The sequence below is a fragment of the Diabrotica virgifera genome, chromosome 5 (genome assembly GCF_917563875.1).
Source record: "Diabrotica virgifera virgifera chromosome 5, PGI_DIABVI_V3a".
NCBI classification, from domain to species: Eukaryota; Metazoa; Arthropoda; class Insecta; order Coleoptera; family Chrysomelidae; genus Diabrotica; species Diabrotica virgifera.
The window spans coordinates 5,698,814-5,713,578 of NC_065447.1; the positions used below are offsets into that span (position 1 = coordinate 5,698,814).

The 14,765-nt window shown below is 32.4% G+C and overlaps 3 protein-coding genes across 3 annotated transcripts; 1 reads left to right on the forward strand and 2 right to left on the reverse strand.

Moving 5' to 3' along the window:
- Positions 1-3,077: 3,077 nt before the first annotated feature.
- On the reverse strand, positions 3,078-5,208 carry LOC114342260 (polyadenylate-binding protein 4-like). Its single transcript, XM_028293082.2, has one exon. It carries the CDS (start codon positions 5,011-5,013, stop codon positions 3,223-3,225), a length of 1,791 nt encoding a protein of 596 aa, XP_028148883.1. The 5' UTR covers positions 5,014-5,208; the 3' UTR covers positions 3,078-3,222.
- Positions 5,209-5,636: 428 nt separating this feature from the next.
- Positions 5,637-6,857, forward strand: LOC114342445 (ribosomal RNA small subunit methyltransferase NEP1). The gene is made up of 3 exons (XM_028293288.2): positions 5,637-5,923; positions 6,000-6,243; positions 6,484-6,857. Exons 1-3 carry the CDS (start codon positions 5,777-5,779, stop codon positions 6,804-6,806), a joined length of 714 nt encoding a protein of 237 aa, XP_028149089.1. The 5' UTR covers positions 5,637-5,776; the 3' UTR covers positions 6,807-6,857.
- Positions 6,858-8,176: 1,319 nt separating this feature from the next.
- LOC114342350 (polyadenylate-binding protein 4-like) lies at positions 8,177-10,550 on the reverse strand. The gene has a single exon (XM_028293181.2). The coding sequence runs from the start codon at positions 10,398-10,400 to the stop codon at positions 8,628-8,630; it is 1,773 nt and encodes a 590-aa protein (XP_028148982.1). The 5' UTR covers positions 10,401-10,550; the 3' UTR covers positions 8,177-8,627.
- Positions 10,551-14,765: the final 4,215 nt, after the last annotated feature.

Consider the following 14,765-nt stretch of genomic DNA (forward strand, 5'->3'; position numbering starts at 1 on the left):
AATTAGAACGAAAACATGCATTGTTTCGGAATAATTCAAACAAGCTTATATTTTTCTACAACTTTTTGAAGATATTCTTCTTTAGCGGCGAATCGATTGAGGGTAAAATTTGATTGATCCGCGCGCATGCGCACACCGACAGTATGGTATTAGTTGTTATACGGGCTCTGATTGGGTGTTGAAATTTTGAAATGATCTGTCAATAATTGTTCAATATGGAGGTTATCGGTAAACAAAAATATTGTATAATATTAGTTTTTATTGATGTGTGGACAGAAATAAAATCAAATTTATAATTATAGTGACTTTTTAAATAGTTCTGAAAAGCCGCAGGTACGTAATTCTAAATGTTTCAGTTGGAAATACCTAATAGTTTCAATACCTATCTATTTGGAAAATGTAAACAAAATAATGTAGTTACCTATTAGTAGGCAATGCTTTAATTTACATAATCTGATTACGAACAAACTTTCTACAAATTTCATCTCATATATCGTTTTCTTACTCTATATTTTGTTGTATTTTATTTCGACAAAAATCAAACTAATAATTTTATTAAATTCATATAAATTTATGGTGTAAACGTTTAGTTTGTGTATATTCCCACATGACGTATACGAGAGTTTGGTGCAGTTTGAAATGGCGTCAACTTTCGTACGGCGCGGTAGACGTGAAGTGGGTTGAAGCCCCAAGCAAGTTTTTATTTTTTTATTTTTTTTTATAGATTTTATGATTGTAAGTATATTATTATATAATTTTTGAAGATATTCTTCTTTTTTGAAAGTGGTAGATAAGAAAGTTTGATTTTTAAATAAAATAAGTACAAATAACCTTTTAAGTATATTTACTTCGTTTAAATTACCTATTATATAATAGAAGAATATCTTCTTACGTGCGTACAAAGTACACACACATTATTTTTTTTGTTAGTTTATATACGTGTTAAAGTAAAAAGTTTTACTCGCAGATTTGGCCGCTAATTGTTTAAACAATAACGATTGTTTTGTATAAATAATTTTAAAAATATCGTTGAATTCATCATTTTACTTTGATCAAATATGTTTCTATTTTGTTTTTGGTTATGCTTAATCCGAATATGGCATTACAATTTGAAAATTCTTATATAGAAGCTCTTATACAGTATGTTTGCGTAGCTAGGAACCACATGGAAAACTTTTTTATTATCAATTTTACGGAAAAAAGTTATTCTTCATAAAATACTCTGGATAGTCAAAAATCTGAAACTCAACCATCAGATATTAAATTTTATCAATTTTATACGAGTTATGTCAAAAATATGAATTTATTTAAAGAGTAAAGTACCTTTATATTCCAGAATATCAAAAAATGCTATTATAAAAAGTTGTTTGAAATTAAAAACTATATTTTAATATACAATTACATCATTCTAATCGAAAAAAAAAAATCAATTTTTTCTCAAATTACGAATACCCATCATCATTTTATTACAATTATTGTAACTATTTTATTATCAATTTTACGAAAAAAACGTTATTTTACGTTATTCTTCATAAAATGCTCTACCTGGTCTAAAATCTAAGATACAACCATCATATATCAAACTTTTTCAGTTTTATACGAGGTATGTAAAAAATATGAATTTTTCTTAAGAGTTAAGTGCCTTTATTATTCACAATATTTTAATTAGAAGGATGTAATTGAAAACTGAAACATATTTTTGAATTTCAAACAACTTTCCTTAATAACAATTTTCGATATTGTGAGTTATAAAGGTACTTTACTCTAGAGTGAAATTCATATTTTTTGACATACCACGTATAACATTAATAAAATTTTATATTTGATGGTTGAATCTTAGATTATATATGATGCAGAGTATTTTATAAAGAATAACTTTTTTTGGTAAGACTGATAATAAAAAAGTTATCAATAGGTTCCAAGTTACGCAGACCTACTGTATAAGAGCTAAAAAAAATTTTTTTGTTGAACATTTATTATTGTTGAAGTTTATTATTAAATGTACTTTAGGTAAGTTTTACAGAAAAAAGTTTTGATCACTTTGTATAAACATTTTTTTAGCTGGTAATTTTCGGTTTTTGTATTACATTTTTGATATCTTTCTTAATTTTCTCAAAAAGAAATAGTGTATTTCATTTCTAAAGTAAAATAATTTAGTGCATTTTAAAGACTACATCCCAAGCTTTAAAAAAAACACCTATAAAACTGTGATTGACCTGTTCAAACTTGAGTAATAACGTCTTAATGTGGTGTTAATTCTGTAAAACCATGAAATTTTCAAAAATTACATTTTTTGAGACGTATCATTTGAATTAAATTTTTGAGAATTGTTTTGAATGAAACATCGTTTAGTAAGATGTTTGAAAGGTAAGTTGTGCAAAATTGAGAGTTTTATAAGAAAAATTGTATTAGTTACACATTTTTAAATCATTTTAAAAAAAAATCATGTAAGGCTCACTTTCAGCTCACACCGCCCATACATTTTACTTCTTTTTGATTTAAACAATAAGATAGTTTAATTATTCTTCTTTTATGTCCAATTTCTAAAATTTCATTTGATTGATCAGTTAAAGAATTACATTAAAATAACTCAAGCATGCACTTCGCCATACGCTAGTTTACAGTGCGCCAATGTTTGTGAGAAGGGTGACTTTAGCGTTATAAATAAAAAATTATAGGAGCTACAGATTTAATTTTAGAAAAATCTTTATATAAGGTTTTTTTTGTAAAATTTTCTGAATTTTTCAATGGTTAAGTCAGTTTTTTTCTAAAATTTATATTTTCGGAGTTATTTAAAAAAATATCTAATTTGGCAGTTCATTTGTTTATTAAAAAAGGAAGCACCCACTTCTCGAGTAGAACTTTTTGATATGTTGTTTATTAAACATTTCTTAATGAAATTATATACAAAAAGTTCTATCTTCTTTGATTTTTTCCGAAGTGAAAATCTATATGCACTCCCCTAAATACCGAAAATAAGCAACCAACCGTCAACAGAACCATCTAAAAAAATTATATACAACAACAGATATATTTAACGGTTTATTTGTTACTATAAATAATTAAAAAGTCTCAAATACATAATAGTTTTTGTCCAATTTTTTCAACTAGAAAAATAGTACAATTTTAAGTTCAACAACACTATTATAAAGATCAACAACACAAAATCTAATTACTTAAGCATAGTACAAAGAATAAATAAAATCTTATAGCATAAAACTATTAATCTTCCACTATGATTTCCTTTTTAATACTAGCATTATGAGCTTGAAGCACCGCAATGGCCTCATCAACTCTGGCTTTCAATGATTCCTCGTTTTCTATGAGATGAAGAAGTTCAGAATTATCAATTTCTAATAACATTCCTGTAATTTTGCCAGCAGTGTCAGGATATTTTTTTCCTACGATATTATACAGCTGTTGTCCAATTATTTGCTTCTGTTCTTGTGGAGAAGCATTACTTAGCATCCTACAATTAACTGGATGTACGGGATCTCCACCATTACCGATACTTGGCTGCATGGGACTGATAGAGGTATTGGAAGAGTTAGTATACTTGGTGTTAGGTCTAGGTGCAGTTTGTTGGCCAGTAATAGGTCGTAGATTTGCAGAATTGCGGACATTAACTGAAGTTCTAGAGGTAGCTCTATGTGGAGAATTTAGTAATGCTAAGTTGTATGTGCCATTGGGTCTGATAGCATTAGAAACAGAGGGCCAACGAGCCGTTGGTCTAATATGGTTTATGGAATTAATGTGATTGAAAAACCTTGGTCCTTGGGCAACAGTTGGAAACAAAAACGGTGGTGTAGTTGTAGGGAAAGTTAGACCATTTTGAATCCTCAATGCTTGTGCTCTTTGAAGATGCTGACTATTCAGGTATGCTCGGCGTTCTTCTCTTCTTTGAGCTAGACCCACATAGAGAGGTTTGTTTGCAATCATTTTTCCATTCATTTCAGCAACAGCTTTAGTAGCTTCTTCTGTGGATGTAAAGCAGACAAAGCCAAAACCTTTACTTCTACCATTTTCACGCATTACTTTAGCTGAAGTTATAGTACCATAGGGAGCAAATTCTTTGTGTAATCTTTCATCGTCGAAACTATCATCCAAATTTTTAATGTATAGATTAACACCTTGATAGAGTTCATAACGTTCTAAGCGAATCTTTTCAAACTTCTTCTTTAGTTCATTAAATCGCTCTACTTTCTTCTGTGCTCTTGCTAAATATAACACTTTTCCATCAAATTCTTTACCATTGTATTCTTCAATAGCTGCATGTGCCGATTTTGCTTCTCTGTAGGCCACAAAACCAAATCCTTTAGATGATCCATCAATATGTCTCATCACCACACAACTTGTGATTTCACCAAACTTATTAAACATGTTAAAAAACTTATCATCAGACATAATGGACCCAAAATTTTTTACATAAATATTAGTGAATTGTTTCGCACGTTCACCAAGCTCTTTCTCTCTTTCCACTCTAGGAATAAATTTTCCAGCATACACTTTCTTACCATTGAGTAACATACCATTCACTTTTTCTATAGCCTTTTTTGCATCTTGCTCATTTTCAAAATGCACAAATCCGTACCCTTTTGAAAGGCCGTTATCATCTAAAGCAACTTTGCAGCTGAGAATATTTCCAAACGCAGAAAATGTATCATACATGGCCTTATTGTCAATACTTCTATCTAAGTTTTTAATAAACACGTTTCCAATTCCAGATTTTCTTAGGGAAGGATCACGATGGCACCACATTATACGAATAGGTTTACCTTTCAGCAAATCAAAGTTCATGGTATCCATAGCTCTTTCTGCATCTATGGTCAAACTGTAGTTTACATAGCCATATCCCAGAGATTGCCTGGTTCTTTCATCTCGACAAACTCTTAGTGAAAGGACTGGACCCACCGTATTAAACTTCTCATATAGAACTGCTTCAGTAACGTCTGGATGAAGATCTCCAACATAAAGAGATCCAGATGGATAAACTACTCCTAGAAAAGCACTCATTTTTGTCCTTACAAATATTAATAAACTGTTCCACTTATTGATTATAAATTGGCTCAAAAGTATCTATTTTTTTGTTATAATTTTTTAAACAAAAATTATTTATTGTGTTCTTGGAAACAAATAAAAATATTTCATGTACCACTAGAAACCAATGTGTTTGAATTTGAAGTTTTTGGTTTTCAAACACTATGGCGCAGACGCTAGCGAAATGGTTGACGTTGATTGGATAAATTTATATTTTCTGTCATGTGCAATATACAAAATTAAATACATTAGGCTCTGTTGCCATGTTTAATAAGTTTTCAGTTTTCTTAGTTTATTTACTGTCTTGTTTACATATGATATTTACAACTATTTTTAATAATTACTTTATAATGCAGTACAGTTAGTACGTATTCTTTAGTGGTTTAGAATCTTGAATCAATCTTTAAAACCATATACACAATTAGAAACAAAATTTTCTCTACGAAGCAAGATTAATACAAACCAACATGGCAACGTAAGTCTATTATTGGTGGATTGTTTAATGTATGTTCCTTAATTATACTCTATCTCATAATTGATTATAAATCAAACAAAAAAAGACCAAAAATAATGGTAAAAACATTACATCAAAAAACGTTGTTTACAGTATAATCTCAGGAATGCAATCCAAAAAGAGAAAGAAGAAGGACCTCGCTCAGCACGTGGTTAATTGTTGCTAACTTCATTGTGTAAGATTGTTGTTATAGTGAGGTTAGTTTTAGAAATCAAATTCAAAAACATGAGTAGAAAACGCAAATTAAGTAAAAATAAACAAGATGAATTTGAGTTTGATCCAATACCTAAACATTTAGTAGTAGCTCATTTAAAAGACCAAGAAAAACGATTAATTATCATTCTAGAAGGCGCACAATTGGAAACAGTCAAGGTAATGTCTTAGTCTTATTGGTTGGTCTTACAGTTACATACAATTTTATTTATTTATTAATGATGGTTTAATTTAGGTCAGGGATAAGTTTGAATTATTAAATTGTGATGACCATCTGCACATTTTAAAGAGTAATAATCGAGATGTTGGATCTTGCAGACCAGATATAACACATCAATGTTTGTTGATGTTATTTGACAGCCCTCTAAATAGAGCAGGACTTTTACAAGTTTATGTCCATACAGCCAATAATATTTTAATAGAAATTAACCCACAGACTCGGATTCCTAGGACTTTCAAACGGTTTTCAGGATTAATGGGTATGTTAATTTAATTATTGAGTATGTTCAGACAACTTCAGCAGCTGGACAGCTGAGTAAGTGGTAGCGTTCAGATGACACCACTGAGATTTACTAAGTTCCCTATTACTGCTGGATACAACCACCAAACCACTTTGTGCTTACAGTAAGCCACTGAGGTGCTCTGAACACACCCAATCCTTCAGTATACATATCACTAGGCTACCTGCATTATTTCCATATTTACATTGTCTTTTTTAGTTCAACTATTACACAAATTCTCTGTAAGAGCAGATGATGGTCCCAAATTACTAAAAGTTATTAAGAACCCTGTAACAGATCACTTACCAGTTGGCGTTAAGAAAATTTGCACTTCCTTTGCTGCTAAACAAGTACACAATTGTAAAGAGCTGGTACCTAAGAATGAAGAACCAATAGTTTTTGTAATAGGAGCTTTGGCTAGGGGTAATGTGAATGTAGACTACACTGAAGATACGGTTTCTATTAGTAATTATCCTCTTTCAGCAGCGTTAACTTGTACGAAGTTATGTTCAGCATTTGAGGAGGTGTGGAATGTGATTTAAGTAAAAAATTGTATTTTTTTATTTATTAAGATAATATAGTTGATAAAGAAATACATGTTTATATTTATTGTACCTTCAGACAGATTATTCTAAATAGTGTATATAAAGTACTGAAGACTTCTTTTATTTAACATACAAGACATTTTTAACATTATGTACTTCATAATTGATAATATATTGATCATAATATAATATTAATGCATATAAAGTGAAGAGAAATAATTCATTAACACAAAAGTCAAATAAGATGAAAAAAGAAACATATGCATATCATTTCACAACAAACAAGCACAAGTTCAGTAGTATGTTTAAAAGAAAAAGATAATGTAGATAGGTATAGTCGGTTTGCTAAACTCAGACACAACTGGCTAGTGATTTTAGTACGTAACTTTTTTGTTTTTTTCAAATTTTGCCAAAATTGGAAAAATTACTACCTATTTAATAATTATTAACTATTTAGTAATTATTTTTTTGCCAATTTTACCAAATTGGCAAAATTACTTACTAAAATCACTAGCCAGTTGTGTCTGAGTTTAGCGAATCGACTACATATGAATGCTTGCAGTTTTCTCATATCAATGTGTTGTCAGGAGTGAAAAAGAACTAAATCTGTATAAATGGTACTAAATTTGAAAAACAATGCTCTCATATTCATGCATCAATGGTTGCTTTTGTTGTATTATTCAGTTATTAAAGTTACGTGATGTTTCTGACATAGATCCCTTTTTAAAATAGCCTATTTGAGACTCATCAGTTGGATTAATAGGTTGCAATAGTTTTAGAACAAAACAATTTGAAATATATAGGAACTGGACCACAAAAGATATCAAATTAAGAAGACATATTTCTAGAGACTATAAGAAGACAATCTCAAGACGTATTTTTTGTGATGTTGTTCTGAAGCTATTTCCTTGTGGAATTTTTGTAATTAACTATTCTAAATGGGAAATAAGCCACAATTTAACTAAAAAATGATTTTATTTTTTGTGGTGCTGCTATAGTATGTGGACTATCGTCGTGTTTCTGCTATAGCTTGTGGTCTGCCAAGGTGTGTGATGTGTAACTTTTATTATATTACAGTACCGCACAAAAATTTTTACAAAGAGAATATAGCACCTACATCAAAAGGATTATTTTAATTTTACAAAGTAATATAGTATATAAATGACAAAGTATTAATTTGTAAAATTAAAATAATAATTCTTCTGATTTATGCATTTTATTCACTTTGTAAAGATTTTCATTATTGTGTGCAAAACCCTTCTGAGAAAAGATTATGGTTTTGTTTAGGTATACAGTGCTGGCAAAAAAATCTTTATACAGTGAAAGAAACGCATAAATCAGATGAATCCTTGGGATAGACTGCTTACTAGAGTGGCACCTTTTTTGTTATATATTACAGTGAACCGACACATTAAAGTATGATTTAAAAACCATGTATTAAAAAGATGTCTGCAAAAGAGTTTTGAATGATTGGACATTGAAGCAACAGGCGTAGTAAGATCTACAAATCATTTTAACAGTTTTTTTTAATATAAGAATACTTGTTTTTCAAATTGTTCCAAAAACAGCCAACAAATATTTTCAGTATTACAAATATTTTTTAGAAACATGATATACAATAATACAGACATTTAACAATATATTTTTTCCAGTAAATATTAAAAGTCTAAAAAGAAACGTTTATGATTTTTCTTTCCAATATTTCTAATTATCAAAATAGTAAAATAAAAATTTAAGTTTAACAACACGATTATAAGTCCAATAACATAAAAAGCTGAACAAATATAACAAACGATAAAATCTTACAGCATAAAACTATTAATCTTCCACTATGATCACCTTTTTGAGATTAGCATTATGAGCTTGGAGCACAGCAATGGCCTCATCGACTCTGGCCTTCAATGAATCCTTGTTTTCTAGAAGATGAAGAAGTTCAGAATTATCAATTTCTAACAACATTCCTGTAATTTTACCAGAAATTTCAGGACACATTTTATGAACCATGGTAAACAGCTGCTCACCAATTAGTTGCTTCTGGTCTTGTACATTGGGAAGCCCATTATTTGGAATGTCTCCACCATTACCAACTCCTGCCGGTGCAGGTCTGGCAGAGTTGTTGGATGAGTTGGTATATTTGCTATTAGGCCTTGAAGGTGCTGTTTGTTGGCCAGTAATAGGTCTTGCATTGATGGAATTGCGGGTATTAACAGAAGTTCTAGATGAAACTCTATGTGGTGAATTTATTAATGCCAAGTTATATGTGCCATTGGGTCTGATAGCATTAGAAACAGGCCAACGTGCAGTTGGTCTAATATGGTTTATGGAATTAATGTGATTGAAAAACCTTGGTCCTTGGGCGACAGTTGGAAACAAGAATGGTGGTGTTGTTGTAGGGAAAGTTAGACCATTTTGAATTCTTAATGCTTGTGCTCTTTGAAGATGCTGGCTATTCAAGTATGCTCTGCGCTCCTCTTTTCTTTGAGCTAGGCCCACATAGAGAGGTTTGTTTCCAATCATTTTTCCATTCATTTCAGCAACAGCTTTGGTAGCTTCTTCTGTGGATGTAAAGCAGACAAAACCAAAACCTTTACTTCTACCATTTTCACGCATTACTTTGGCTGAAGTTATAGTACCATAAGGAGCAAATTCTTTGTGTAATCTTTCATCATCAAAACTATCATCCAAATTTTTAATGTATAGATTAACACCTTGATAGAGTTCATAACGTTCTAAGCGAATTTTTTCAATTCTTTTCTTTAATTCATTATACCGCTCAATTTTCTTCTGTGCCCTTGCTAAATATAAAACTTTTCCATCAATTTCTTTACCATTGTATTCTTCAATAGCTGCCTGTGCCGATTTTGCATCTCTATAAGCCACAAATCCAAATCCTTTAGATGATCCATCAATATGTCTCATCACCACCCAACTGGTTATTTCACCACATTTGTTAAACATTTTTAAAAACCTTTCATCAGACATAGCAATCCCAAAATTTTTGACATATATATTAGTAAATTGTTTAGCACGTTCACCAAGCTCTCTTTCTCTTTCTACTCTAGGGATAAATTTTCCAGCAAACACCTTTTTACCATTGAGTAACATACCATTAACTTTTTCTATAGCCTTCCTTGCATCCTGCTCATTCTCAAAATGCACAAACCCATATCCTTTTGAATGACCATTATCATCTATAGCGACTTTGCAGCTGAGAATATTTCCAAATGCAGAAAATGTGTCAAACATGGCCTTATTGTCAATACTTCTATCTAAGTTTTTAATAAACACGTTGCCAATTCCAGATTTTCTTAGGGAAGGATCACGATGGCACCACATTATACGAATAGGTTTACCTTTTAGTAGATCAAAGTTCATGGTATCCATAGCTCGTTCTGCATCCATGACTTGATTGTAGTTTACATAGCCATACCCCAAAGACTGTCTGGTTCTTGCGTCACGACAAACTCGAAGCGAAAGAACTTGACCCACCCTATTAAATTTCTCGTATAGCACTGCTTCAGTAACATCTGGATGAAGATCTCCAACATAAAGGGATCCAGACGGATAAACTACTCCTTGGAAAGCACTCATTTTTGTCCTTACAAATATTAATAAACTGTTCCACTTATTGATTATAAATTAGCTCAAAATAACTTATTTTTTTTTGTTAATATTTTTTAAACAAAAATTATTTATTTGATTTATATTCTTGGAAACGAAATAATAAATATTTTTCAAGGACCACTAGAATTTCGCCGCTTAAACTTACAAAATAAAGCTTGATTACAATGGCGCAGACGCGACTTGTGATCAGCCGATGTTGATTGGATGAATCATACAGACTGTCATGCGTAATAGAACCGTACAGTGTTGTCATGTTTGCAATAGTTTTATGAACTATTTTTAATGGTTGAATTCAAATTAAACAGGGTAACTTCTAGCCATTTTTTAAGTTAACGAATGCACAAATAAAAATTATTTCCCTGCAATTTTTTTATTAAATAGGATAAATTGTATTCTTTAAATAAGCTACTGAATAATAATAAAATAGACCAGTATTAAAAATAACATTCTCGTTTGAGATTCCATTATGGAACACTGTTTATTTGCACAGTTCAATAATAATTGTAACATAAATGACTTTACATTTCTTCTTAGAGATTTTTCTCCTTGGTGATGGAATGGGTCGGCACTTTTGCCTGGTTCGAAGTAATTTACTTCCATTTTCCTTGTTCCTTTACTTGAAATTCGATACAAAATCAATTCTTTTTAGGGTTTTTAGGCGATCATTCTGGCTATGATGGTTTTGTTGGTTGCTGTACCATAGTTATGGTTGGAATAGTTGGGTCGAGGTCTTTCTATACCATGCACTCAGGTTAGCAAGCCAGGATATTCTTCGTCCTGGGGCCCCTTTTCCTTCAATTTTACCTTGCAAAATGCATTGGAGTATAGCCTTGATTTCTAATTATATATTACAAGGAGCCTCATTTTTGTTTCCATAGGGTGAGGTCAAGGCTCTTGAACACAGAGCTCATAGTCAAGAATGCACTTTTTGCCTTACCGACATCTAATCCCTTGGGTATTGTCCCACAACTCATTGATTATAGTGTCTAACTATAGTCGCTGATCACGAATATTATGATCGAAATGGTTTTCAAAGCACCTGATGTTCAGAATGGGCCTCGTCTCTTATGTTTTGATGAGTTTTATGGAAATTTGATACAAAATCAATGCAAACTCTATTCGGGTTTTTTTTGAAGTCATTGAACACGAATATCATGTCGGCGATGGTTTCCGAGACACCTGGTGCCCATGATGGGCCTCGTCTACTGGAGTTTTATGGAAATATGCGATACAAAATCAATGCAAACTCTTTACTCGTGGGTTTCTGGGGCCGATGAACACTAACATTATGACGGCAATAGTCTCCAAACACCTGGTGCCCAGGATTTTATGGACATTCGATACAAAATCAAAACAAACTCTTTACTCGGAAGGTTTTTGGGGTCGCTGAACACTAATATCATGGCGACGATGGTTTCCAAGGAACCTGGTGCCCAAGATGGTTTTGATGGAGTTTCCGCCTTCAATGTCCACGTTTGTACTCCATACAGCAGCACTGAGAACACGTTACTTTTAAGGAGCCTCATTTTTGTTTCTAGGGTGAGGTCAAGGCTCTTGGAACACAGAGCTCATAGTCAAGAATGCACTTCTTGCCTTACCGATCAGACATCTAATCTCTAGGGTATTGTCCCACGACTCATTGATTATAGTGTCCAACTAGTCGCTGATCACGAATATTATGATTCGAAATGGTCTTCAAAGCACCTGATGCTCAGAAAGGGCCTAGTCCCTTATGTTTTGATTAGTTTTTATAGAAATTTGATACAAAATCAATGCAAACTCTATTCGGTTTTTTTTTGAAGTCATTGAACACGAATATAATGTCGGCGATGGTTTCCGAGACACCTGGTGCACATGATGGGCCTCGTCTACTGGAGTTTTATGGACATTCGATACAAAATCAATGCAAACTCTTGACTCATGGGTTTCTGGGGCCGATGAACACTAACATTATGACCTCAATAGTCTCCAAACACCTGGTGCCCATGATGGGCCTCGTCTACTGGAGTTTTATGGACATTCGATACAAAATCAATACAAACTCTTTACTCGGAAGTTTTTGGGGTCGCTGAACACTATTATCATGGCGACGATGGTTTCCAAGGCACCTGGTGCCCAAGATGGCCTACACCCCAGGCAACCAAGTGACGTCAATAACGTCGAGGAAACGTCAGATTTTGGTTGAATATATACACGTGTTTGAACATTACGTCGTATAAACGTCTTTTGTAGGAGATATTAAATACGTAAGATTAATGACATTAAAATACGTTTAAAAACACGTTTTCATTTCAGATATCCCAAGTCTGACGTCACAAAAATGGGAGGAGCTTAACGAGTTAATGCTTATAATGTTTAATGTTGTATATTGACGTGTATAAGCTTAAATTGTCATAAAAATTTTTCATTTATTGTTTACATCCTTTGTGTGCTAAATAAGACCTCATTTAGATATTTAGTTGAAGAAACGTGTTAATTAAGAGATTTTTATTCGTCTTTCTCAAGTGAGTTAGTCTAATGCAATAGTGTTCTTCTTGAAAACGGTTTGAGGTTATGTGTTTTGTTTTGTTTTTGAACTAATTAGTATGTGTTATCGAGTTTAATTAAAATAATTTGTTAATAAATTATTTATTAGTTTAATATGTTGTTTTAGTTTTGACACAGTAAGTATACCTAGGTAATAAAATAGGTCTCCCATAATTTGGCTTTTCTCTTTTTAGCCTATAAGCTAAATTTAAAACAGTTAAATGAAAAATTGCAATACCAACAAGGCCCATACGCATAATTATTGTTGTGTATTTTTAAAACCATAAAATGAAAAATAATCTAGAGAAAACGGCATAAAAACTACGTTTTTTATATCACGTATTTAAAACGTGATAAAAATGACGTCAGTTATGGTGGGACATATTCACGTAACTTTCGACGTCGATAAAACGTGACAAACTGACGTGATTTGGTAATAATTATGACGTCTCTTCAACGTTTTGTAAACGTTATTTGGTTGCCTGGGACATCCTGGAAATTCGATACAAAATTAATGTTAACTTTTTACTCATGGGTTTTTGGGGCCGATGAACACTAATATCACGTCGGCAGTGGTCTCTAAAGCACCTTGGTCCCAGAAGACTTTGTTTCCTGAAGTTTTATGGAAATTAGAAAAAAAAATCAATGCAAACTGACGATGGTCTCCAAAGCACCTGATGCACAGGATGGGCTTGGCTTGTAACCTGGAATTTTATGAAAATTCGATACGAAACCAGTGCAAACTCGTTACTCGGTGGTTTTTGGGGTGACTGATCACGAATATCATATCGGCAATGATCCCAAAGGCACTTGGTGCCCAGGATAGGCGCCCTCTTCTGGACTTTATGGATATTTGACACAAAATCAGTGCAAACTCGTTCCTAGCTAGTTTTTGGTGTAACTGATCACGAACATTATGAAGGCCATGGTCTCCGAGGCAATTGCTGATCAGGATGGGCCACATCTGGAATTTTATGAGGATTCGATACAAAATATACGTTACTAGGGATTTGGGGTCGCTCGTTGAGTTAGAAATTCCAAAAAACTCATATGCATGATAAATGTGACAATGACCAGTAGAAAAAGTACAGTCGTACGAGGTACATTATAGCGAGAACCACGGAAATCTACTACATTATAAAACAAAATAAAACCAAATTCATGTCGACTAACACAAACCAAAGAGCTGGAAATATAGAGATGCAGCTCTAATTATTGTCAATGACCAAAACTTCCAAGCAATCAAAGAGTTCATATACCATATCTAGGGAAATCAGTTAACGTATTAGGGGAAATAAAAAGACAAATCATAATTATTGCAAATAGGTGTTACCATGGTCTATCAACGTACTTAGCAAATAAACGCCTCAAAAAATTAGTAGAAGACTATAGCACCCTGATAGTACCCGGCCCCACACATGGATGGGAGGAATGGACCCTAACCAAAACAGACGAACTCTTCTATTGATTTTTGAAATAAAGGTACTACGGAAGATATTCCGAGCGGCCTGTAAAAACGGAATATGGATGTATAGATATGACTTTGAACTGAAGAATATTTAAAGCATGTTTGGTGGAAAAATTATTTTACTATATTCAAGCAAAACCGATTCTAACAGCGCAACCGGGTAGACCAAAGATGGGATGGATAATGGATATATCTAGTAACATAAACTTACGTGCATAGAAATCGGCCCACTTAAAAATTCAGTCATTTTTGATGTCTCATTCATATTTCCTAAACCTGTTGCCCGATCTAAGTGATTTCTTGAACATCTTATAGCCTGATTATTTAACAATACCACT